Source organism: Pseudopipra pipra, chromosome 6 (assembly GCF_036250125.1).
Source record: "Pseudopipra pipra isolate bDixPip1 chromosome 6, bDixPip1.hap1, whole genome shotgun sequence".
Lineage (NCBI taxonomy): Eukaryota > Metazoa > Chordata > Aves > Passeriformes > Pipridae > Pseudopipra > Pseudopipra pipra.
Window position 1 is genome coordinate 25,608,197 of NC_087554.1, and position 23,896 is coordinate 25,632,092.

A 23,896-nucleotide genomic window follows, 5' to 3' on the forward strand; every position below is an offset into this window, starting at 1 on the left:
AAAATAGAAAGGGCTTAAATAATTGGAATTCCTAAAGTTTCTCCAATAGATGATTTGAAAATATGCCATTTAGCACAAGTTAAAATGACAATAGAGACTATTACTCACTAGGAGTGACTTCCAAGACATTAAATACTTCATGTTTTAGAATTACTTAAAATGCTCCAAGTTTGGTTTTGGGATTGGATCTTAAATATCTTCTGCCTGGTACAAAGGTGTATGTTTTCTTGCAGCAGAGGGGACTGAAAAGGGTGTGGAGAGTGGTGTCATCCTTCTTTTCCTTTCTTCTAGGGCTGGTGTTTCTTGAAAGACAAGGGACTGAAACAAAACATGTAATTTACTTGAGGTATATTGTGCAGAATAGAGGGGGGAAACAGCTGCTCAGGTTTTGAGATCAGAAAACAGATTTGTAATAGAAAACAGGTCTTTCCAAGGTGCATATATAAACTTGTTCTCACTTGTCCATCTTTTTTGTGTAGGCTGTTGTCTAGTAATTCTTTAGGACTGTCATAAATGTTTTATGTATCAAGTGTTGTCAGGGTTTCCATTACAATGAGCTAGTTAACTCACCGTTTAAATAATTATATATTTAAAAAGAAAAGTTTCATGTACTCTGGATCGTCTAGAAAATCTTTTCTTTTTGAATTGCTGTGAACTGTTTTGTGGAAGAAAATAACTTTTGGTTTTTTTGGGGGGTTCGATTTTTTTTTTTTTTTTGTGTGTGTGTAGAATTTTATTTTTTTTTAGTAAAAAGTACAGTGAAACCATTTTTGCCTCCAGTATTCAGGTAAAGTTTGTATTTTTGTACTTACCTCTGAGTCTTTGTGTTTTTTAAAGTTTTTTTTTTGTGTGTTTGTTTATTTATTAATTTGTTTAATGCAGTATTCTGATATATGTTTGTCCTCCAGAATGTTACCCCTTATTGTTTGGCTTGGTGAAGATGAATTTTGAGACTTCATCTGTACCTTAGTTCATGCTGTTGTGTTTTCCCAATAGTTTTGTGTCAGTCTCATGAGATTGTGTTGCATCAAGTAGTTTACCCAAATCTCATTCAGGGTAAAGCTACTAGAAAATGTGGTTTTTACCTCAGTGTTATTCCATCTTGGTTGAATGAGAAAGTTCACGAGGTATAGAGACAAAACTCTTTTTTTTTCCTCAACCTGAGCGATGCAAAGCTACAGGGTAGATTAGAAATCTTTAGAGCAGGAAAGGGCTGAATTAGATTAAGTGCAAGGCTCAAAGTAGTTGTCAAAATGAGACCGAACTTTTTCCTGGCAGAAAAATCAGATTATCTGTAAGAGAACACTTGAGGTACTCGGGCCACTGCTTAATTGCACTTTTATTTAATAGCTTTGTATGAAAATAAACAGGAAAGTAAGGAATTCGGGTTTAAAGAGAGAAATGTGTGAATATTCAACAGTGGTGGACTTGTTATCTGTTGAGAGAATGGAGTAATCTGAATATTCAGTGCCCAGCAGGATGCAGGCAAGAAGAGGGTATTTTTTTCCCCTTAGAGGTATGCTGTGAAACAGTGATGCAGCCTGGCAGACTAAGTCCTGTTGCATTCAAGGAACACAAAACAACAGCCGACAATGGCTCAGAAGCTGCAGGGTAGCTGGTGTAGTAAAGAAGGAAGAAAATCAGGGCCAAGTCTTGCACAGTAAATTGTGATGCTGTTGTCTTTTTAAATACAGACATTACAGCTGAAGGAAGCAGAGAGGAAAAAGCTGCTGCTGGAATGATCTGGTAGTTAAATCTAAGGGAAATGGGGAGAAGGGGTGGACTCCTGTTCATCTACAGCAGCACTGCACAGAGCCTACCTGATTTAGGCCTAGCGACAGCGCGTTGGAGGCCTTGGGAAGGCAGATAGCTCAGCAAGCGTGTTTTCTCAGTGTGACGTACTTGGGAGTGTGTACAGCCTGCATGCTAAGTGCGAGTGGCTGGGTTTGACTTTGCTCATAACAGTTCTAAGAATGTAATGAAATCCCTTCTCACTCACGCTTTTATTTTGGGATGGAGGGGGAGAGAAAGGAGCTTTCAATATTCTGTTGAGTTCAGAGTTTGAAACGAGCATGTTTTACCTAATTCTGTTTACTGCCTTTTTATTTAAGCTGTGAGTAAAACATGTTGATACCTTTTAAGTGCTCTATTATACTTTATCGGTACACAAATTAGAAACTCGTGAAAACCCTCATAGTCTTTACCTAATTAATCTACAGACAGGGAATACTAATTGTTAGATGGTCTTAAGCTGGTTTGTTTGGTTGGTTTTTTTCCCATGCTCAGGAGATCAGGAATGCCAAAGTGACAACGTGGTTTAATGAAATAATAGCTGGTGAAATAGAAATAAATTTGGCTAAAAGCAAATTGAATTCAAATGTTGAATGAGAGTGTTTTTTCGTAAATGTTAGCAGGCTGTACTTAGAATGGGTGTTCTAGTCAAGAGGAGAGGAAAATGTGATACCCGTCTGGTAGCAGCAGAGGGTCCCAGCCACCTTTTATGGAGTTCAGAACACCCAACAGAATCAACAGGAGTCCGAGGCTGTTTTACGTAGAACTTTGTGAAATTAAATTGCCAGTATTCTTTCTAGAAAAAAATTCTCTTCTAGCAGGTGAGAAGCATTACCTTTTTCATCTTGTTCATAAAATCTGAAGACAGATTAAGAAACAAACAATTATTCTTTTAATACTTTTGACATTTTTGTCATCTGTTTACTAGTAAATAATTTTCATATTGTCTTCTGGCAATTATTTAGAAGCCTAACATTAAAGCAAGCGATCTGTAGTGTTGTAAAGGCAAGACTTTACGTATAGTTTCTCGTTTTGAGCATCTCACCTCCTGTTAAAACAGAAACTCTACATAAGATAACTCCTGTATTCTTATACATATTTTTCAGTATTGTAAAATACAGAACACAAGAATGTACATAACCAGATAATTTTCAAGTTTATGCTCCTGTACTTTATATAAATTAAATGGTTTATTTTTAATGCATGTGCTAAAATAATTAAATTGAAGAGTTCAGTTTATTGTAAGAACTGTGTCAGACAGTGTGGACAAGGGTCTGCTCCAGTATACTGACATGAAAGTTGACCCATGGCAAGACCAGCGAACACCTGTGCTGTAATGAGACACACAGAAAATAACAGCGATTTCTATTCTGCCTGAGTAACAAGCAGAACGTACAGAATTCAGATGACTGCCAAACTCAGGTGTACCTATTTCCCCAGTAGTTCTGTAGGTCTTCCAGTTTCAGAATGAAGAGGATGCGTCTATGTGACTGTCGCTGAAAGCATAACTTAAAAGCCAAACTTCTGGCCAGGTAGGGAAAATGAAAGATCACTTCTTGATTGCTGTAGTTAGAAAGAATCAGCAAAGTGCTCAGTCTTGTACCCAGTGCAGCTCACTGGAACTCAGTGACTGCTTGCTGAAAGTCTCCCTTCTGCTGCTAGCACAGTGCTTCTACTGCTTAAGCTTGTGCTTGATGTTCCCCTGACCAATCTGTGAATTACTTCAGCTTTTTGTGGAGTGTGATACTCCCTCATCCACTACCCCCCCCGAAAAAGTGGGGACTGCTTGTGGTAGGACCTCAGGCTGGAAGAGAATATAAAGGAGAGTGCCTTGGTCAGATAGATTAGCTGCCTGTGAGTGTTCCAGCTGCAGGGTAAATTAAATGCAAGTGAAGAAGCTGGAGGTAGAAATATAAACTGTTAGCAAAACTGGGCTTCACTTAAGTCTCTTGATGTGCTGTTAGTCTAATCTTTCCTTGTGCATGCTTAAAAAACTGTTATTTAGGAAGTTTCATGGACACATTGAGAAAAGAGCTTTGCTGAAAGTACAGCATCTGATTTTGAAAGACCTTTATAAGGAACTATAAAAGATTACCTGTTGTTGTAAGGTGCCCCACTATATAATCGCTTATCACAATTCATCTGCATTTTTAAACGTTTGTTATTACATGTGTACCTGGCCTCTGTCTGATATTTGTGGAAGGTAGCATCAGCAGAAACTTGCATAGCTAATCTCCCTGACTCTCAATGAAAATCTTGCTGCTGCTCCTTGTGGTTCTTAGCCATTGATATTTTAAACAGGAAGTTCTTATGATTGCAGGGCTGGTCTTTTTTCTTCATTGTAAATGCATGTTACATTTCTTTGTTCAACAAATTATCACATTTTGCTTTTTTATTTCTTAAATTTAAAATGCATTGTGTAGTTGTTTCTGTTTCTTGTTTGTTGTATGCAAGTTGCCCTTCATCAAAATGTTTTAACATGAATTTATTCACTTAACTGATACTTCCTTTAAGTAGTTTTCACTATACTTTGTAAGCATGAAAATGGTGTACAGATAATATTTATAAACTAGAAAGAAAAACAGGGTCTCTAATCGGAGCCCTACTGCTCTGAAATATCTTCAGACAAAAAAGTCCAGACTCTTGGGATTCTGTATAAATGTAACATGAAGACTTCTGTAATGCAGAATGATTTTCTAGAATATATGTGTTCATTTTAAATTAATTAGTTCATACATTCATGTTGGATAGTCCTTTAAAAATTCATATTCTTTCAGCTTAGTTCTCTCAGTTGTATAGTCACAATACTTTGCTTTACATTGAAACACTAGATTTAAGAAAACGTTAATTGATTTGCAGTCACTGTGTGCTAACGTGAAACTGAAAACTTGCTTTTGCTGGCTTGTGTTTTTGACTAGCACTTTTACTGTTTCCTCTCTAAAGCCTGGGAGAATGCTTTGAGTCATATACACTTCATTTATCCTGCTTCCTCTCTTCAGGAGAAGAATATTTTCCTTTTGTATCTACTGAGGATATGTGTATGTTTGGTTAATTCTGTTCCTCATCTTTTAGTGTCTCGCTCTTTTAACTTTTTTTTTCCCCACTCGTTTGGCATTTTTCCCCCTGCTGGCCGACTGCGGTAACAGCGCTTCTTTCCCTTTGGAAATGGAAGGCCGAGGCTGTCCTTGACTGTCACTGCTGTGTGGTTGAAGCGCAGGCTGCTCTTCTGAAACCTTTTTGTCCTCTGAACGTCTCTCGCAGATGGATACAATTCAGAGAATACTCAGTACCAGCAGGGGACGTGCACGTACCCGAGGTTCTCCTCATCGGAAGTGCTACTGCACTTCCAGTGGTAGTCAGAGGTAGCTCATTTTGCATTTCATGCCTGCAGTCTTACAGCACTACCCAGATCATCTCCTTTTGTACTCTGGACCTCTTCCCAAAACTCTTAAAGTACTTCTGCCTCGCTAATGCATCATTCCTACAAGCTAGTTCTTTCCAAGATAGTGGATTGCTACAAGGGGAGAAAGAGTTTGGCAGTCAATAAGAAATTTCTCCTCATGTTTAAAGGAATAAAACAAGAATTCAGAGATCCCTCCATTCTTAATGGAATCTGAGGGGGGAAAATTACTTTTAATGGGTACTGGGGTAGAGTTTTCTTAATTTTTTCTTGTTCCTTGTATCTTCAGTTATTAAATCAATTACTAGGATTTACTGTGTGTGTTCTTCCTTGTGACTCCCTCTCCCATCCATTTCCCCAAGTAGTCCTCTGTCTCTGAAGTATAAAAGGAAGGCAGGAACTTTTCAGTGATTCAGAGATTTACATACCTTAAGAGCAGTGGGGGTTAATGAATTGATTTAGCTAGGCATACTAGTAAAAAAAATTCCGTAAGCCACCAATCTTAGAATATCTTCCCTTTGCTTTCCTTATAAATTTTGACACCAAACAGTGGACTAGTATAGCTAGGAGGGGACAGCTCTTTGTGTTTTCTGTTGACCTTCTGTCTTTTTTTCCCCTCACAGCAGTACTTTGTAAATAAATTGAAAATAGTTAAAAAAGAAAAATTACAGTTTTAAGACTTAACAGATTAACTGACATGATTTTGAAGTTTAATTGATAAACAATGTTTTTAAAAACAAACCAGAAAAACCCCCCAAAACACCAAAACCCCAAACAATCCACATTTCCAGCAACTTTCTGAAATGTGGAGTAATGTGGCAAAAAATTTTTAGAAACAAGTACTAAACTGACTTTCACTGATTTATATCTTTACATCATTTGCATTTTGATTTTGCAAAAAATTCCCTAGCTTCCTGCTTCAAATATGAAACTTTACTGTTGCACTGTTAGTAAAGCATAAACTTACAGACATAATTAGGACTGGGGGTTCTCTTCCTGTATGTATAGATTAACAGTTCTTCTAAATAATAAAATAATTCACTAAAATACAAGTTCAAGTCATACAACTTTTTTATATGAGCAAGAATTTAGCTACTCTGCATAGGAGGTGATTTTTTTTGTTTTTCTAAAAACCGATGAATAATAACTTCCTGAGCAAAGTGAGGCTTAATGGTGTCCTTCATATTTCTCTGTCTGCAGTACTAGAACTTCTGAATGCAACAGTGCTGTAAAACATCCCCATGCAGTGGTTTCTGGGTAGAAAAAGGAGAATTTTACTGCTGGTGACTTTATGAATGTCAGATTAGATAGGGAATACGTTGAGCCCTTGCTGTAAAGTCAGGAAGAACTTCTGCCAGGCTTACTAATGGTCATAGTTTAGAGAGGCTTCTCTGATTCAATAAATATGCTAAGGCTCTGCAAAGAAGAGGGGTTTGTGCTTGGGTAAAAAGTGCAAAGCCACATATCTTAAAACTGCTCAGGTGAGAGAGACGATCCCGAGATTTTAAAACATATTTATGCTAACTTTCCACTAGGCCAAATGTGGTTTATCATTTTGCTGGAGAGTGTGATCTCATCCCCCATCTCACCCCTGAGATGCTAGGAAAGAGTGCATTCAGGAAGAGTTACTGATGCCCAATAGAGCTGTAGTCATAGGACAAGCAGAGCTAAGAAGGTAATCATCTTCTGTTTACGTGTTTGATGCAATGGCAAGTGTCAGCCGGTATTTTAAAAAGCAGATTGCACAGTGGTTTTATCTTTACACTAGGGATGGTCTTTTGAACTGTAATGAGTCTTTTAGCTCATTTTCTATATGTTAAATATAGTACTGCTTCAGTAAATGATGGTGTCACACACTTTTATTTAAACTTAGTTTGAGGGTCTAGAAAGTGTTTCAGAGAAGGTGAAACAATCTATCCCCAAGTGAAATCAACTTTGGTGTCTTAAACTCCAAATTGCATTTGTTTCATGGCTAATTATGGCAGCCAGAGGAACTTGGAGGCAGAACTGAAGCCTGTAGTTTGAATCCTATAAGTTGCCTGCACGCATAAGTAGAAAATTCAGGCTCCTTGGTATCTTTAGTGGATGTTATCTACCAGTACTGTGGGGATAGGGAAAGAGGACTAGAGCGCAGTTATAAAGGAGTTATACGGATGACAAACTGGAAGGGGTGGCTGGTACACCTGTGTGTGCTTGAGTCTGTTATCTTGGGCAGTCCTGTTGGACCCTTTAACACTAGCCTGGCATGTGTTACTGGGGCTGACTGGGAGTTCTCCCAGCTGCAGCACAACAGGAAGATCAGATTCCGTGCACTGGCACACAAAAGGCTTTTTTTTTTTAATCACAGAAGCAACAGCATGGCTACTGCTAACTATGGTCATTGAAACATGAACCTTATAGTAATGAAATTTGAAATAGCTTGTATACCCCCTGTTTGGACTATTTTTAGTCTTTTTCTTAAGACTGCAGAAATCCATCCTCTTACGGAATATGAGTTGTTTCATTTCTGACTTGAAAATCACAGTAAAGTAACTGCTATGACTTGTTTTCCTAGAATATACTGATAGAGTGCTCTCTACATACAGGATGCCTTTCAAATGTGGAAAGAAGAGTTGTTGCTTTGAGGAGTTAACATCTTAAAACAAAAGTCCAGAGAAAAAACTTGGAATCCATTCTGTGTGTGGTGTATTTTACACAAAACCCCCTCAGCCTAGTTTCACTTTTTTAATTAATGCTTTACCCTTAACATTTTCAAGCAATGCTCTGAAATGTGAAAGAATATCAGGCTTAAAATTGCCTGTGCACAGCAATTAGTCCTTTTTTGTCTGAGTTCATCCTGTGCATTGAACAGGGCCAAGGTCCTATTGGCAAAAAATAAAAAATAATTAAATATTGTAATGTAATATGAACGTATAAAGTTCCGTGGTCTGACAGCAAATGTGTGCTACTTTCTAGAGTTAGGAAAAAAGCTAAGAAAAAATGACTACACATGACAATTAATTTTTCCCATTTTTTTTCCAAACAAGTCACTGGTTACAGTAGCATAAGCTTTATTGTTAACTTAAAGGTAATAATAAGTTATAACTAGACTAGACATCTTAATATACAGATAATTAGCATTTAAATAGTCTTAAACCTTCAGGTGCTGTATGCTGAAATGTTTTCACCACCATGTGTTCTAGTGTTCTCAGGGGCTGCCAAACTTTAAACATAAAAGTTTTGAGATATTTGTTTTTGTAACAAGTCCGTGAAATGAGTAACTTTTCTCCTTATTTGCAAACCTCAACAAAAAGCTTAAAGTTGATCTGCAGGATATGATGTTTTGGTAATGGTGGTTTATTTTTTGTTACATAAGTTATATAGAATTCTTTAAAAGTTTAAGAGCCTTTTTTGGGGTCTGGAGTGGGTATTACTACTGTAAGTGTATGTATATATCAATCTGCCTTTCCTGTTAGTAATATTGATATTAGTAGGAGTAACATCAGATTGTCGACAATCAATCTTCCTAACAAAAATATATTTCTGAAACATCGGTATTTTATTTGGTTAATGCTAATTTTCATTGAGGTAAACATTGGTCAAGCTGTTCTTCAGCTCACAGATCACATGTATATTTTGGGAAGAAGGCAGTGCTCTTAATATGACTCCCAGAGCTGGGGTTTAAAAAACACCCAAAACCTGCAGAATATCCTGTAATAATCTGAGCCTTTCAGACTCCTGCCTTGAACAGTTTACAGCACGTATTTCTAGAGCCTTCAAAAGGCTGCCTCAGTAAATTTGATAGCTGAGATTTTGTGATACATTTCTGCTTGTTGAAGTTTTTGTTAAGAAACCCTGCATAATGCTAAACTCTTCAGACTTCTCTGTGGATATGAGTGATTGTGAGCTGTCTAGTCTTAACTTTCTAATGTGTTTTATTGAGAGAAGAGAGAGGCAGCGTGAGTTACTGTATGTACTCTTGCTGTGAACAGGAAATAATTTCATCTATAGAGCAGACTTTATGTGCTACCTTTTTCATTAATACTATTTCCATGTTGGTTCCCAGTATTCACCAAAGCTACAGATTTAGTTCATCATATGCTGTTCTCTACTATAAAAATGTTAAGAGTAGTTGAAAACTTAAGTCTGTTTAAGATGCTTGGAGTTACCAACTGTGGGTGTTTGTTCATCATTTCTGTCTCAATTCCCTATCTAAGAAAACTTACCTGTATCAGGCACAAGTTTTCCTATGGCTCTCTTTAGTGTGCTGCTTATGAAGAAACCAATTATTTGTTGTAGAGCTTAGACATTGAGTTTAAAAAAGCATGCAAACTGAAAGCTCAGAATGAAAAGAAGTATTCAACTGATGCCTTATTCTTTAAGCTTGTCCTCTACTAAATGAGGCAGAGATGTCAGTAAAAATACTATACCTGCAGGAGGGCAGAGTTAAGGTATTTTGTGTTGCCAAAGGTTTGACTTTCAAACATTAACCTGTTCTAAACTCTTAAGAAAAAGCCTGTAATAAATTACGTACGGAAAAGGATGCAAATGCATTTCCATTCCCTGTCTAGGTCCTCTCTAAGTGACTTCTCCAAGGCAACACAGTAATTCATTCAGATAGTCACGTTTCAACTCCTGGTGTTCCTAACTTTGTCCTTGGGAGCCCCTGGGTTCTCAGTCTGGGGTTGCAGCCCTTCAGAGTGGTTAAATGCAATCTGAAGGTTTGTTACTGTGCAGCTTTTTTTCCAGCTTGATGAAGCTGGGGTCCTACTATGGAGGTGAGTCTCTACGTAGGGGGGTAAAAAGGAAGGAAGGAACAGTTGCTGTTATTTTTAAATGACAGCTTTCTCATCAGTTTGCATGTACTTGTGCTACAAGTAAATTGATATTTTTCTTTTTTATATAAAAATCATGTTTGTTTATTCTAAGGCTGCATTTGTGGATGTGTAGTACTGACTGTTTTCTTTAGCTTTCCAAAGTCATTCATCTACAGTAGTGAGATTTATTTTAAATTATTATTTTATTAATAGCATGGGCATATAGTTGTAATTGCTTGTTGAAGAGGGACAGGTAATGATTGCATAATGAAAAAGCTTAGTCTGTAGATTTTTGGACCAGTTAAATAGCTGATTGATAGTGGGAGGTGGAGGTGACAAGTAAGATTTTAATATCAAAAAAGAAACAACTAGAGTTTGGGAATCATACCTGTCTCTTCAGCACCCTCAACAATGAGAGTATTTGAAATTCTCTAGCACCCAGAGTGAATATAACCTCAAAATAGTCCATACTCCAAAGTTCATAACCTGCCATGTTAACAACTGGATATTGTTTAAACTAACCTGGAATCGCTCTAAAATTAAACGTCTTTGTAATATTGTGTTGTTCAAAATGCACAATAAAATTTGAGACTAGGAGACTGACAATACTCTGTCATCAGTAGGCTTCCTGTTTTCTGTTCTCAATGTTCATCAGCACACAGTTCTGCTGGTTAGTAAATGGAAACTCCTTCAGTTGTGCTGTTCTCCAATGAGCGAGAGATAATTATGTGGCTTTTCTAGTGCTGTATCTTTTTATAAGGCTGGGCCTTAAACTTCAGCCCTGTGATGACTTGTGTGTGAATAAAAACATATATGCAAAGGTCTTGTTAGCTGTGCAGTTGAAGCCTAAAATATGCTAATATTCTAGTATTTTACTAGAAAATTGGGAGTATTTTAGAGGCTTTTTTTTTTTAGCATCAGACAAAGTAATTAAGCAATGAGTTATCATTTATATTGTGACTATCTTTCTAGAACTCTGGCTCATGAGTATTTTATGATTCATATGAGGATGACTGAAGAGGTACTACCTTGCTATGCTACTAAATATTCTTCCTGTGATGCAGGCAGTGTAATGGACAGTGTATCTTCTCAGCCTCCACACTTCATGGCCTACTATGTTGGCTTAAACTGCTGTTGATTTCAGTTTACATTAGTACTCAGGGTTTGAGCTCTAGTGACTGTGCTGTTGTACCACCTGCTCTACCATATTTGTTCTGTTGGTATATCCTCTGGCAGAGGTGGTGGGCAGATGTCTAAGGTGGGTAATATTGTCACGTTTAGCTGTGGCAACTGACAAGGCTTGTGATTCAGATCTTAATAAATGTGATAAAGTGAAAGTCTGTCCTCCACAAGAGGAGGACACTGGCCTTGCACAGAATTAGAAAAACTTGTACCTATAATCTGTTCTCCCCCTAATGACAGTAATAGTTTGTATTTTAATCCAGATTAGAATTGTAAGTCTCCTTGGTTTTCACTACCATGTCAAACAGATTTTCTTTCCAACTGATGTTTTATAGTTAGCTTCAACATTTAAAAAAAAAAAAATGCCAACCCCCCTCCCCAAGAAAAACCAAACAAAAAAGTCCCTCCTAGAACATCAACAACCCTTCCCCCTCCAACTTTCCAAATATTTGAATTTCTTTTTCTGTTTCAAACTGTAGTTAAAATTTATGTAATAATCTTTTTTTCTGTTGCTGTTTTTCTTTTGTAGGAGAGAGTGGAGAGCTGAAAGGGATAACTTACTCAAAACTGGTAAGTACTTCTTCCTAGGGCTAAAATGGCTTACCTAAGAATAGATGATATGAAGAGCTGGCATCCATTTCTGGAAAAGTTTGATGCTTACTGAAACTGAAATCCTATCTATTCTTGTATTCATAAATTAAATCTTAAAAAGTAAATGTTACTGATGGAAACCTCAGTCTTATAAATAAAACCTGTGTAGGACTGATATTTGGGCCCAGGGGTTTCTAAGTACAAGGGACATTTAAATTCATCTACTCAAAAATAATAATGTTACGGTTTGGGGGTTTTTTTCTGTGTAACGTGAACCCCAAATTTATTTTAAGGGGTTTTTGGTGCAGAAAGGCTTCTCTCTAAAATTCTAAGTTACTTAGAGACCTTGCATACACACAGAAGGCATTCATGGCTTTTGTGTGTGTCCTGCCTTTGTTTGTATAAATATCAGATGTGTTTCTAGTGTAGCTTCCAAAAGAGCCATAGTTTAAATAGCATTGTGATAGTTTAGATTCTGATGTGGATTGTATTTAATTGAGATAACAGAGAAGTATGAATGCACTTATGTGATTATTATAGAGCTTAAGGTTTCATTCAGTCTCTGAATATAATATTTAAATAGTCTATAAACATGTGCTACCCAATGCAGTGCATTGGGGTACTTTTCTGAGTATGTTCAAGTCTTGAAGCAACCACTTAAGAAATAAGTGGTTATTGGGAACAAAGGAATGCCAGCAAGAAGTTGAATGGAGGACTGCTGCCGCCTCCAGTTGTTGAAATCCATCCAAAAAATGGTGAATTTACCTCTTGCTCTCAGTGTTCTTTCTGGCTGAAACTTGGAAGTGTATCTGGATGTACAAGAGATGCATGAACTTGTCAGTCCTCTGCTTTCCTTTTGGAAATCACTGGTTCTGCCATTAAATAAAGAATTTGCATGTTTTCCTTTAAAAACTAAAGAAATGAAGGATTTTTGCCGACCAACCCATCCATGCAATTTCAGTCATCTACAAGCTTTTTAATTAAAATAATTCTACTGTTGTAAGAGTAAAGTGGAAAATGCACTATGCTTTATGATTAATCCAGAGGTGGTTTTATACCTCTTTGAATGTGGTATTGTAGGTAGTTTATAATGCCACCGGACTTAAGTTTTTAAATCTTCCCTTGAAGTTCAGTCTAAAAGAATAAAATTTCAAAAATACTGAAGATATGTGCACTTGTAAAATGTGTAACCACTTGCTTATGTAGTTCTGTACCTCCTTTCAAAGGAAGTGTGAGCAATGTTTAACCAGATGCCCTGATAGATATTTCTATGTTATTCTATGTAAACCAGAAAAAATACAGTCTAGGTACTACTGGATGTAAGGAATGATCACTTTTTTTCTTTCTTTATATTGGTTGTTTAACACTGGGTGTGTAAGGTACTTGAGGGGAATTCTGGACAGGGATAACTTTGGATAGTTATTCTTACTTGGGAAGGGAAGCTCTAAGTGCGTGTTCCAGATGGAAACAACTGTATATATTTCATATTCAGAATTTGGCAACTTGACCAAACTTTTAAATGAAATACATCTGTTCATCTCTATACCCCAATACACTTGACTAGGCTAAGCAACCACTTATTTCTGCAAAGCAGTGTCACTTTTTTCTTAAACCCCTTAAAAAAAATAATTTTGAAAAATCTTTCTAGCTGTTCAAGGCATCGATGCAATTAGCTTGGATTAACTTTTATGTACCATCAATACTACAATTTCTATCTGTCAAATGAAGTTGTGCATTAATAGTAATAACTCAATCTTTATATATTTTTTTACAGAAGTACTATGTCATTTTTGCCATGAACTAGTATTGGACTTTACAGTTACATGTATTAAAATGATGGATATTATTTATATTGTCAGTTGAGATAACTGTCTCTTCCACTGTTCTGCACTTAACTTTAAAGTTGGTGTGTAGTTACAGAGTTACAAACTGTTCATCGTGTGCCTTCTCATTTGTTGAAGACACACTGAGAAAGAAACTATGGCCATACCTGCCTGTGTCTTTACCCCAAAATCAGATTTCCAAGGCTCATGAAAGACTTCTTTTCTCTGCAGTGGGTTCCAGTTTTCATTAACCAATCTCCCACGTGGTTTTCTGAAGCATAGTTTCTTTTGAAACTGCAGTGGTAGGGACTTAAAGCATGCTATCATTATTCTTGTCAGTGAGTGGAAGTAATAATCCGGGATTCTGTTTTCTCATTACTGTTTGTGGTAATAGGTCAGGGAACTATATGTAATTTCCATGTATCCCTTGATACAAATTACAATTTTATAGAGTAGTGCTGCAAAGGCAGCTGTTTTCGCTCATCTGTGTCACATGTGGGAGAGGCCCTTGCAGCAGGTCATTTCATGTGTTGGCTAGAAAGTCTGATCAGGCCTTTGTTATTTAAATAAGTAACTTTAAGCTAACAGCAGACAGCACTGACAAAGAATGAGCTATATAAATACAATGCTTTTTAAACCCCCTTTATAGTCTTCTCTTTTTGTAATATATTTCTTTTTGAAAAGAGGAATGATTAATTTAAATAAACAAAACAAAACACACACCCTCAACCTTTTTATTTTCAGGAATGCACAAACTTGTCCAGCACTTCAGTTTACTGTACTGAGACAACATAAAGTCTTAAACTTATGGGAATTACTCTCTTTTTACAGCCTACATGTCTAATCTAAACTGTCAGAATCCTTTTGAAAACCTTGTAGTCTAGTTATGAAGGTCTCTGAGTTGGCAACAATACCTGTGCAATAATTGTGAGCAAGTTGCAAAAAATAAAAAAAGGAACAATTTTAACATTACAGAAATTCTTTAATTATGGTGTCTGGATGGAAAAGTGACTAAAAGGATTGCTATATAATGTTTTCCAATGGCTTTTATCTATGTATTTATAGATGGGTTTTACGTAGGTTCTACTATGATTTGAGCATATGGGAATCTTAATTGTGTTTCAGAAGCTGATACTTTTAATGTATTTTTGAACAAAAATCTCCTGTCCAACTTTCTAGGCTTTTAGAAATATGTCTGATAATGCTTTTCTATGTCAGAGGTTGGGGGCATTACTTTGTTTGTAGTACAAGTGAAGATGGTAAACTCGTAGTTGTGATCTAAAAGTAGAATTCCAAGATGAAAAGGATTTTAAAATTAATAATTTTGAAAAAGTCTTGCGTTGCTTTATCTGAATCTTATGCTTCTTCAGAACAGATTTCAACTGAAATGACTAACTCAACACAAACTTTAGGCAGTAGCTTATTAATATATTAATGTTGTTCTGTCAAATTGCATGCACACTGTCCCATCCAAGAACAGCTCTACAGTATCACGGAAGTATGTTAATGCAGTACATTGAATTTAACAATTTGGGTTGCAGAATTTTAGTCTTCGGAATATGTTTACATCTACACAGATTTTTAAAACATTCTCAGTAGTTAAATTTTCTGATTTAATGTGCAACTGCAATAGGATATTGGTAGGAAATAGCTGCCTGCAAACTCAGATAAGGGACAAAGTATGTCAACTTTGGGATATGTGGGAAGTAACAAATTTGGCTAAATGACTCCAAGGCAGGCATTTTGTAGAGCCTGTAGATTTCTCGTGTTCAATAGACTGACTGTGTTTAGGGTAGAAAGCTGCATTTGAATGTAGTTCACTATTGAATTCCCGCTCTGTTATAATCTCCTTTCTTCAAATTGTCAAACCAAAACAAAACCTTTTTTTTTCTATAGGACTGGTGTTAAAGAGGGAACCAGAAACTAAAGGCACTGGAATCAGCAAAGACACTTTTAGAAAAAGTGGAGAAGGTAGAGAATGGAGCTGCAGACTCTACAGGAGGCTCTGAAAGTGGAAATTCAGGTTCACCAGGTAATTTGTATTCTTTCTTGCTTTAGACTTTCAAGTAATAGCAGCATTAGTATTGCTGACTACTAATGGGAGCATTAAGCAGTAGCACTACAACTATAGTAATAATTGTTTTATAAGCTCAAAATACTTAAGAATTTTATACTCTGCATTTTGACCCCACCACCTGTTGTTTTTTAGCAAATGTGAAAAATCTACATATCAATCTGTGGGTGGGGATTTTTTTTAATATTTTGTTGCAGTAATAAAAACATTTTGAGAACTCTACATTCAGCAGCCTCTATCTGAAAGGTTTTTCTAATGTTCTGAAGCCAACTGCAGTATTCAGTTGGCAATGGAGGAATATGGTGGAGGAACTTCAAAGTGAAATGTATGTAGTACTACATGATTTCATCTGATACTTCTCTTCTGGAGTCTCTTCTACTTTAGTACTTTCTAAACTTGTGTATTTTTGATAACCAAAATGTTGTAGTGCTTGGGCTTGGAAATTTTTACTCTGGGTCTTTTTACTGGTAGGCTGTCCAATACTATATGGCAGTAGAGTTGCATTTTACAATTCTGTTACAAAGCAATTGAGAAAATATTAGAAATAATAATAATACAACCTAATTTAGCAAATGTAAGAGGACATATGCATATTCTTGGGACAAAATTTTTACAGCCATAGACACAGAGTAGCTGCCAATTTGAAATGTTAGATTTATCAATGAATCCTTTTCTAAACACAGTTTTCCAAGTATTCATGGAGCTCTCCAGATATCTGAAACTCACAACTGTTACACAGTGGATTAAAAAATGTATCATAAGTTGCACTGATCAGTTTAACCCATCATATAAAATTTGGAAAATGTTTCCTTATTATTTGGTGACTTGTCTAAAAAGTGTTCTTGATGCAATGATGAGCAGATTGCAGGAACTCAAATGGGTGAATTATTAAAATGAACTATGTCTGCTTTAACAAAATAAAACTTACAGCTAGGGAGAAAAACTTGAAAAAGCTAAAGATGGATTTCCAGAACTAGAGATGAGTATTTTGCTCTCCTCAGAAACTCCCAAGGCCCTTGCATTCAAACAATGAAGTCTTGTTATGGGGGTAAGGAAGTTCAGAAATTACCCATGCCATTTTGCTGCAGACATAGAAATATCTGAGGCCAGTAAGTAATTTTTTCAAGTATTATCTTCTGTAAAGCGATCAGAACACTAGTCTTACTTGTGTTTGTATAACAGTGTTTACCTCTTGTGCCTAAGCTAACCCAAAATTTTAAGACTGTGAATTTTGAATAATGTTTAGCATCTGTTCATAATGACAATGCTGAACAGGGATGAAGACTGGAATATGTCCAAAAAGACTTTTTTTAACAGCTTAAATTTTTTTTGACCCTGTTTGCTTTAGCTTTGCCCAATCCTCATTAAAAGTGAGCTCTGAACTGAAATAAACAATATATCCCTTCTTTTTGTTCAGGATTTATGGAGCAGTGTCTCTTGTCATCTTTTACTTATCTACTATTTCTTTTTCTGAGGACTCTCTAGAAAAGCTTGCCAACACTCATCCAGTCAGGGTTTTTTGTCCCATTGCAAGTGGTCACAGGTGTCTGTGATCCTGTACGGAGTTCAGCTCAGCACTGTGGTCAAAGCCTCCCAGGTTCCTGATGCAGTGTACTGCTTGTGACTGCTTCCATGGCTGTACAAAGTGCTGTTCAGTATGACTGTGGTTTTGTTTGTGGAATAGCTCCTTGTTTCCTGCCTATTCTATTTCACCTCCAGAACTGTCTGAAGCTTTCAAAAATGCTGCTTTGGCAAAGTGAGTCTTAAACTACCAGTAAGGACCCAAATAAAGTGTTGTGTTGTTTAGAAAAAGCTACTTTTTGGTTTCATTTTTACAGAGAATCCTCCATGAATGACATCTGACCAGATCACTTGCTATGTCAGTGTAATACAACTTGAATATTCAAATGGCTTCAATGTCAAAGCTATATTGATTGTCCTGAGAAGAAATGCATCTAATCTAAGTACTTCATTCTGCTACTGTGTTGACTTAATTAAGGTTATTTTGAAGCAGTCTGCTCTTCATAGTTTTGATCACAAGAGGTGTTAAAGAAGTTATATTTAGCTATTCTTACAGAAGGATTGGGTTTTGTGGATGATTCCTTGAACTGATGTGGGGAAAGAACCTAAACCATAATTTTCCTTATTTCATACCAGAAAGATCAGTATGTTTTAAAATATCTAAAATTTAACTTGTGCTTGTGGCTAGTGCAAAAGAAGATATTTTTTCCCTAGGATTGCATGATGCAATGCTTTGTGATTCATAAATTTAGCAATGCCTCGTGAGCAGTTTACAGTACTGACCGTATTGTCTTACGACTGTGTCTGCAGGAGCACTTTGTATAAAAACTAACAGATCTGTTGCTTGTCAAATTCTAATGTGGCAGGAAGCAGCAAGGAAAAATAAGCTGAGTGTGCCTGTGACGCTGAATGGCAGCATGACGAAACAATAATGCTCAGCTTAGATAAATGCCAAGTGATGCACTTTGGAAAAACAGGCTCAGTTTTACAGCTGCAATAGCAGGCTGTGAATTGGCAGTTAGGACAGTGGAGGGAGTTCTTGCAGTACAGAGTACCTGAGCATTGCATGCAGTTTTAAACTTTGTCTCCAGATGATAGAGGCAAACTAGAGAAGTACAGGGAAGAGTGCCAAGAGTGAACAAAGCAATGGAATGATTTGTGCATGAGGAGACTCTCAGTCTGAAGAAGTGATGAGTGATAGAGGAATATGTGTTGTGGAAAAAATGTAGGAAGAAGCTGAATAGAGAAGCAGCCATAGAATCATATAATATTGAGTTGGAAGGGACCTGTAAGGATCATTGAGTCCAACTTCCAACTCCTTTTGACTCAAGTCAGCTCTGGTTTTCTGTAATTGTATTAGTCTCTCATGCTTGCATTGTAAGGAGACAGATTCAAAAGAAAAAGGTCATCCTTTAGTTTAACTTGGGAACTTATTGTCACAGAATCTAGAGTGTTTTCCTGAGTTTAAAAAGTAATTAAGGCAGATAAATCAAAGAAATGTGTGCTACAAGCTATTAAACCTAAGATGTAATCTTTGAAGACATCAGAGATGTAAATTTTTGAAAGATGAGAAATAACGCTGTATGCTTGTCCAGCATGGACTCTCTGCTAATGCATCTGTTTTTTGCTAATGGCTACTACTAGAAAATGCAGCAGGTAAACCTGTGGTCTGATGCAAAATTATCTTTGTTTTTTTTTTTTTAGTACAGTTTTTAGGATATGAAAGGAAATAAACTTTTAAAGAGAATTAGCTGACAATTTGAATTCTCTGAGTGGTATCAATGAAGGCGGAATAGAACATGTGTTTTTCTTGCTTGCTTTGTCCTTCTGTTTTTCACTCCTTTTCCTGATTCTGATGAGTAAATGAAGAAGAAAGTAGAGACTTTACATGGTTCTTTGCATGTGTGGAAGGGACATGGTGATGTGATGAATAAATGTGGCTGTAACCAAAAAAGAAATGGGGAATTTTTGGTTTATCTTGTCTCTTCAATCTGGGCTCTGTTTTTCGTTGCTGACTTTTTTCTTGCTTAGCAATAGACAGCATTCTCCTGCAGCTGCCTAAAGGAAGTGAAGGAGGAAGAATGGTGAATGGTAACAATCTGTCTGCTTTCCCTTGGATGTGGAGGGCATCTCTTCTACAATGATCTCAATCTCTCTTTGAGGGAGAAAAGTGGCAAAGATACTTCTGAACATGGGTCTTCCATCTGGTACCAGCGGAGCCAACACACAGGCAGAGCCATAGTACTTGAAACATTGTGCTCTTGAATATACAAACAGCTTTTGTGCCTGCAGTGATTATCTGTGATTTGTGTTTCTTGTGACTGCAAGCAAAGAAGGCAGCAGTTCTAGAGGAGACACAGCTATTAGATTATCTTACCCAGCTGGCTTAAATTGTCATTAAAAAGCATCACTTATTCAAGAGCTGTTGAGGAGGAGCAGAAGCGATGGCTTAGTACAGTTGTTTTACTATATTAATAAGAATGTGTTTGGAAATTATATAATACTGGACTCCATGCCTTGCTATTGAAATGCTGTAAACTAAGTATTTTGCTTTTACAAAAGTTCTTCAAAAATACTGACTTTTAAACTCTTCAACAAGATCTGTAATGAAACCTTCATTGTATTGTTACATCTGTTTTCTTTCTAGAAATTGGTTGCCCAAATGAAGCAAGATCCACAGGTAACTATTTATTTTTATACTGGATTATTTACCCGTAAAAATGCAGGAAATAACAGTGCATGAAGCTTGAGAATTCTAGATATTTCTTGATCACATTCTTTCTTGCTAACACAGTGTTTAGAAGAAAACTTATGAACAAGTTTTGGAACAATGACTGTTGGATAGTTTAAAACAAAACCAAAACTCTTGCCATTATGGAGTTTTTACCTCATATGTATCCTTATTGGTTTAAATCAAGTGACCCTTGTGGGCTTTGGTGCCGTTCAAATGTGCAGTAAGTTTATGATTCTGTTAGAAGCTGTTCTTTATCAAAGGTGCCATTGTTAGAAATAGCTTTTTTATTTTTTTGAGTATAAGAAGGTTCACAGTACAAGAAGTGAGAGGATATTCTGTCCAAGAAAATTTGTTCAAATAATGTAGCTTAAGGCTATGTCCTTATTGCCTGTCTTAGGTATCTTACCAGCACTGTAGTGTCCAAAGAGTGGGCACTTGGCCTTGGGAACTTTCAGAGCTACTGAGGTTGGATAACTAGACTCCTTACATAGACAGCAGAAGTTATCCCTTTTCCAGTAACTGTGTAAGGTGACTGGGTTTTTACTCTACAGCAGTTAAGCACTCTGCTGAATGGGGAATTCTGTGGAGTTCTCAAACCAGTCTGAAATGTTAAGGAGAGGGATAAAGGCAGCTCACTTGAGGCTTGCTATTAAAATGCTCCCATCCCCATACATTAGTAAATGCCCTGTAATTTTTCTGAATGTATATTTTTTTTGATCTCAGCGAAGAAGACAGTTTTTAATAACTGTCAAGTAGCTGGACCCCTGACGGGGAGAGTTGAACTGGAAGTAGGGTATATTGGAAAATCTGTTTTCTAGAACTTCCTTATTCTGATGGGATTTAGGTAAGGTCTGTGCTACCCTTACTCGCTGGGCAGGTGTGCTAACAATTAGACTGCAGAGCAGTTTGTTCTCAGTTTATATCTGCTGAAAGTGAGATCATGCTGCAAGCAGCCGTGCAAAGTTCCAAGAGTCAGGAAGAGTAAACCTGGTCTCTGCTTCCAATGCTCTTAATGCATTTTTATCCTAGATTATTAAGTGGAATCTAAAAGAAAGGGGGATGAGTGGCAATATCTGGTTTTGCTAGAAATGGAGAAGAGTATCTACAAACTGAGATTGTAATGCATTTCAGAGTTGAATGGAGGAATATAGAAATAGGGAATATGCCCTGAGCATGTTGTACCTGTAATGATATTAGTCCTATGTTTTAATTTTTCTATGTAGCACTGAACCTGCTTAATCTAGTGTAAAAAGTTTAGATGTAAATGAGAACAAAAAAAGTGGAAAAAGAGAAAAATTAAGAAATACTTGCTTCCCTGTCATGTTTCTGTAGAGCTTCATTGGTTTTAAACAATGGACAGATGTTTTTTTAAGTTTTATTTTATTTTTAGTAGGAAAGAAAAAGTCCTGGTAAAAGTTGTTTCCTGTGTGCATCTTTGTAGTGATGCTTATGGCTTTCAAATCTTAAGTTTAAGAAAAGACTATTGTAGGCAAAGTAGTGATATGAATGATGTGGTAAGGCAAATGTAATTCCCTTTAGTACAGTCTAAGTCATAAACATATATGGAAATTAAGACTTGGATATGTGTGCCTTTATTTGATATGTATGTCAGTTAAGATTTAATAGATATGTTTGATGCTCTATACAGTTAAATGTATAATGTCTTTGCATAAGTAGCATAGGTGAGAATGTTTTAGATAAGATACCATAGCATGCTGTTATATACAGTACGATGCTGTTGTTCTACATATTAACAAACATTTCTCATTTAATTTGTAAACTTGATGAAATGTACAAATGTGCTTTTTATAGTGTGATAAGCACTAATGGATGTTTTAATGAAATCTTCATTCCAATCTGGGTTGTCACTCTCTGAGTGCTGGAAAGGTCCCCTGATTATCGTTGCACTCAGTGACTTAAGTCAGGCTTTTTTGAGCCTCTTGAATTTTATTGGCTGTACATCCAGAGGTGCTGTATTTGTAGTACACTATGCAAAAACAAAACAAAAAAACAAACCACCTTCCTGCTACTACTCTATGTTAACAAATGGAATATCTTTCTCACAGATATTTTTTCTTTCTAATCAGAACGCTGATTTGAAGAAACAGCTTCATGAACTTCAAGCCAAAATCACAGCTCTGAGTGAGAAACAGGTAGGGAAACAGATGTATTTTTAACATCCTGTTTTAAAGATGTCTCTTTTCCTAGCTTCCAAGAGAGCTGCTAAATTTTTAAGTGCAAAAATAAGTGTGGGCATCAAGACATTTTTGATTTTTATTGGATTTCTCAACAAAAGATAGGATGAGTTATTGTGAGTCTATCAGACAAGCAACTCGTTTAATCAGTGGAAGCTATAGCAATTTTTCTTGTGTTGAAACAAATGTTTTATTTTAAGGGAGATGGGAAAATGGATGAATTTTGTCACTTCCTGTATTATTATCTTAGAACTTATTCTAAACCAGACTGTTCTGGTTTAGGCACATCTCTAGATTTTCTCTTAGTTTGGCCATACTGTGTATATGGGTGGGTATGCTGGAATTTTTCTTCATGTCTAGCCCAACTAATTCATGTCAGTTATGGGTACCTGATAGACAACTTGGAAATTAGTTGACTGTTTTTACCATGGCAGATTACACCACAATTGTCTTATGTTTGCCATTTGGTAGGAATTCTCTCTGACAGATCTAAAGTATAAGTTAGAAAGATTGTTGAATTTGAAGATGTGCTTTGTGGGTAACTACAAGAAAAATAAGTAACATTGAGAGATCTACAAAACTTGTTCTCTGTTTTGTTTTTAAAAAAACAAAACAGCAACACATATGCAAATCCCTCATACACCACTCCATCCCACTCCCATGTAAACTGATTTAAGCAGTTCCTTAATTGTATTGCTTATAGTGTCAATAATGGAACCAAATTAGGTCAATAGACAACACCTTTGAAGGGGTGAAACATTTTAGAGCATGTGCATAGGTAGAAATATAGGTAGAAATGCATCAGTGTCACATCTAGATATCTGTGTTCATCTGTTCCTAGCTGAATGTGTTCTGTTTTGAGAATTACCTTTCATAAGAAAACGGGCAGATAGTATTAACGTTTATCTAAAAATTCATTTTACTAAAAAAATTATAGTATGTTTTGGTAGGGGAACAGTGAATCTAGGAAGGAACATGTAAGTATAATAAAGAAAATGATTTTTTAATGAGAATACTAGTTCAACAAAACCTGAGGTTTTGGTGATGTGATAGCGTGCCTCTCTTGAAGATGATTTATTCTCTAGAACCAGCATGAGCCTCTGCATGTGGCTGTGTCTCACAGCAAGCCATTTCAAGATTCTCTGGTAAGCTCTGGATGCCCATGGTAATTTCAAAATTAGCTTGTCTTGATGCCACGAAGCAGGTCATATTGACTCCCTGTTCACATGATGAGCACGGACAGGCAGTGAGATAGGGAGTGCAGTGTAAGAAAATAAGTACATCTTGCCAAAACTTTTAAACCTGTATTTACAACTGTTTAAAGTTAGTGTTACAGTGGTCTATACTAACATGTATTTTAAATTACCCATCACTAGAAATGCAACTGTATCTTTTCTGCTGACAACTATAGCTCAAGGTACTAAAACGCACTTGCCATGGGATGAACATGGGTTAAGTTTCCAAAAGACTTGGAAATGCAAGTTTCTGACTTCACTTCTACCACACAGTTAACACAGTCAATATGAAGTCACAGTACAGTTTACTTCCTTGTATTTTTGTTGGTTTGATTGTCAGAACAACAATAGTGAACTTCTCTATGATTCTTCAAGGTTGAATATTTGTTATATCTACTGCTGGACTGCAGAACTGCCAGTGTCCCAGATGACAATGTTGTTAAAGTAGTATGGCTGCTCAAATGCAACAATCATGGCAAATATGAGTTCTGGGAAAATAACCACAATTTCCCAATGCAAAGAAATGCTCACTCCCTCTTATTTGAAGGAATCTG

The 23,896-nt window shown here is 36.4% G+C and overlaps 1 protein-coding gene across 8 annotated transcripts in view; it reads left to right on the forward strand.

The window, feature by feature from the left end:
• The window catches only part of PHF21A (PHD finger protein 21A), a 137,368-nt gene that overhangs the window by 19,582 nt on the left and 93,890 nt on the right, over positions 1 to 23,896 (forward strand). For 5 of the 8 annotated variants that reach the window (XM_064658018.1, XM_064658019.1, XM_064658017.1 and 2 more), the window contains 4 exons: positions 11,699 to 11,739; positions 15,480 to 15,615; positions 19,826 to 19,858; positions 21,979 to 22,065. In XM_064658018.1, coding sequence (XP_064514088.1) covers positions 15,562 to 15,615; positions 19,826 to 19,858; positions 21,979 to 22,065 — 174 coding nt within the window. In that variant the 5' untranslated portion in view covers positions 11,699 to 11,739; positions 15,480 to 15,561. The remainder of the gene's footprint in view (positions 1 to 11,698; positions 11,740 to 15,479; positions 15,616 to 19,825; positions 19,859 to 21,978; positions 22,066 to 23,896) is intronic. The other 3 variants (XM_064658025.1, XM_064658021.1, XM_064658024.1) reach the window with 1 other exon arrangement.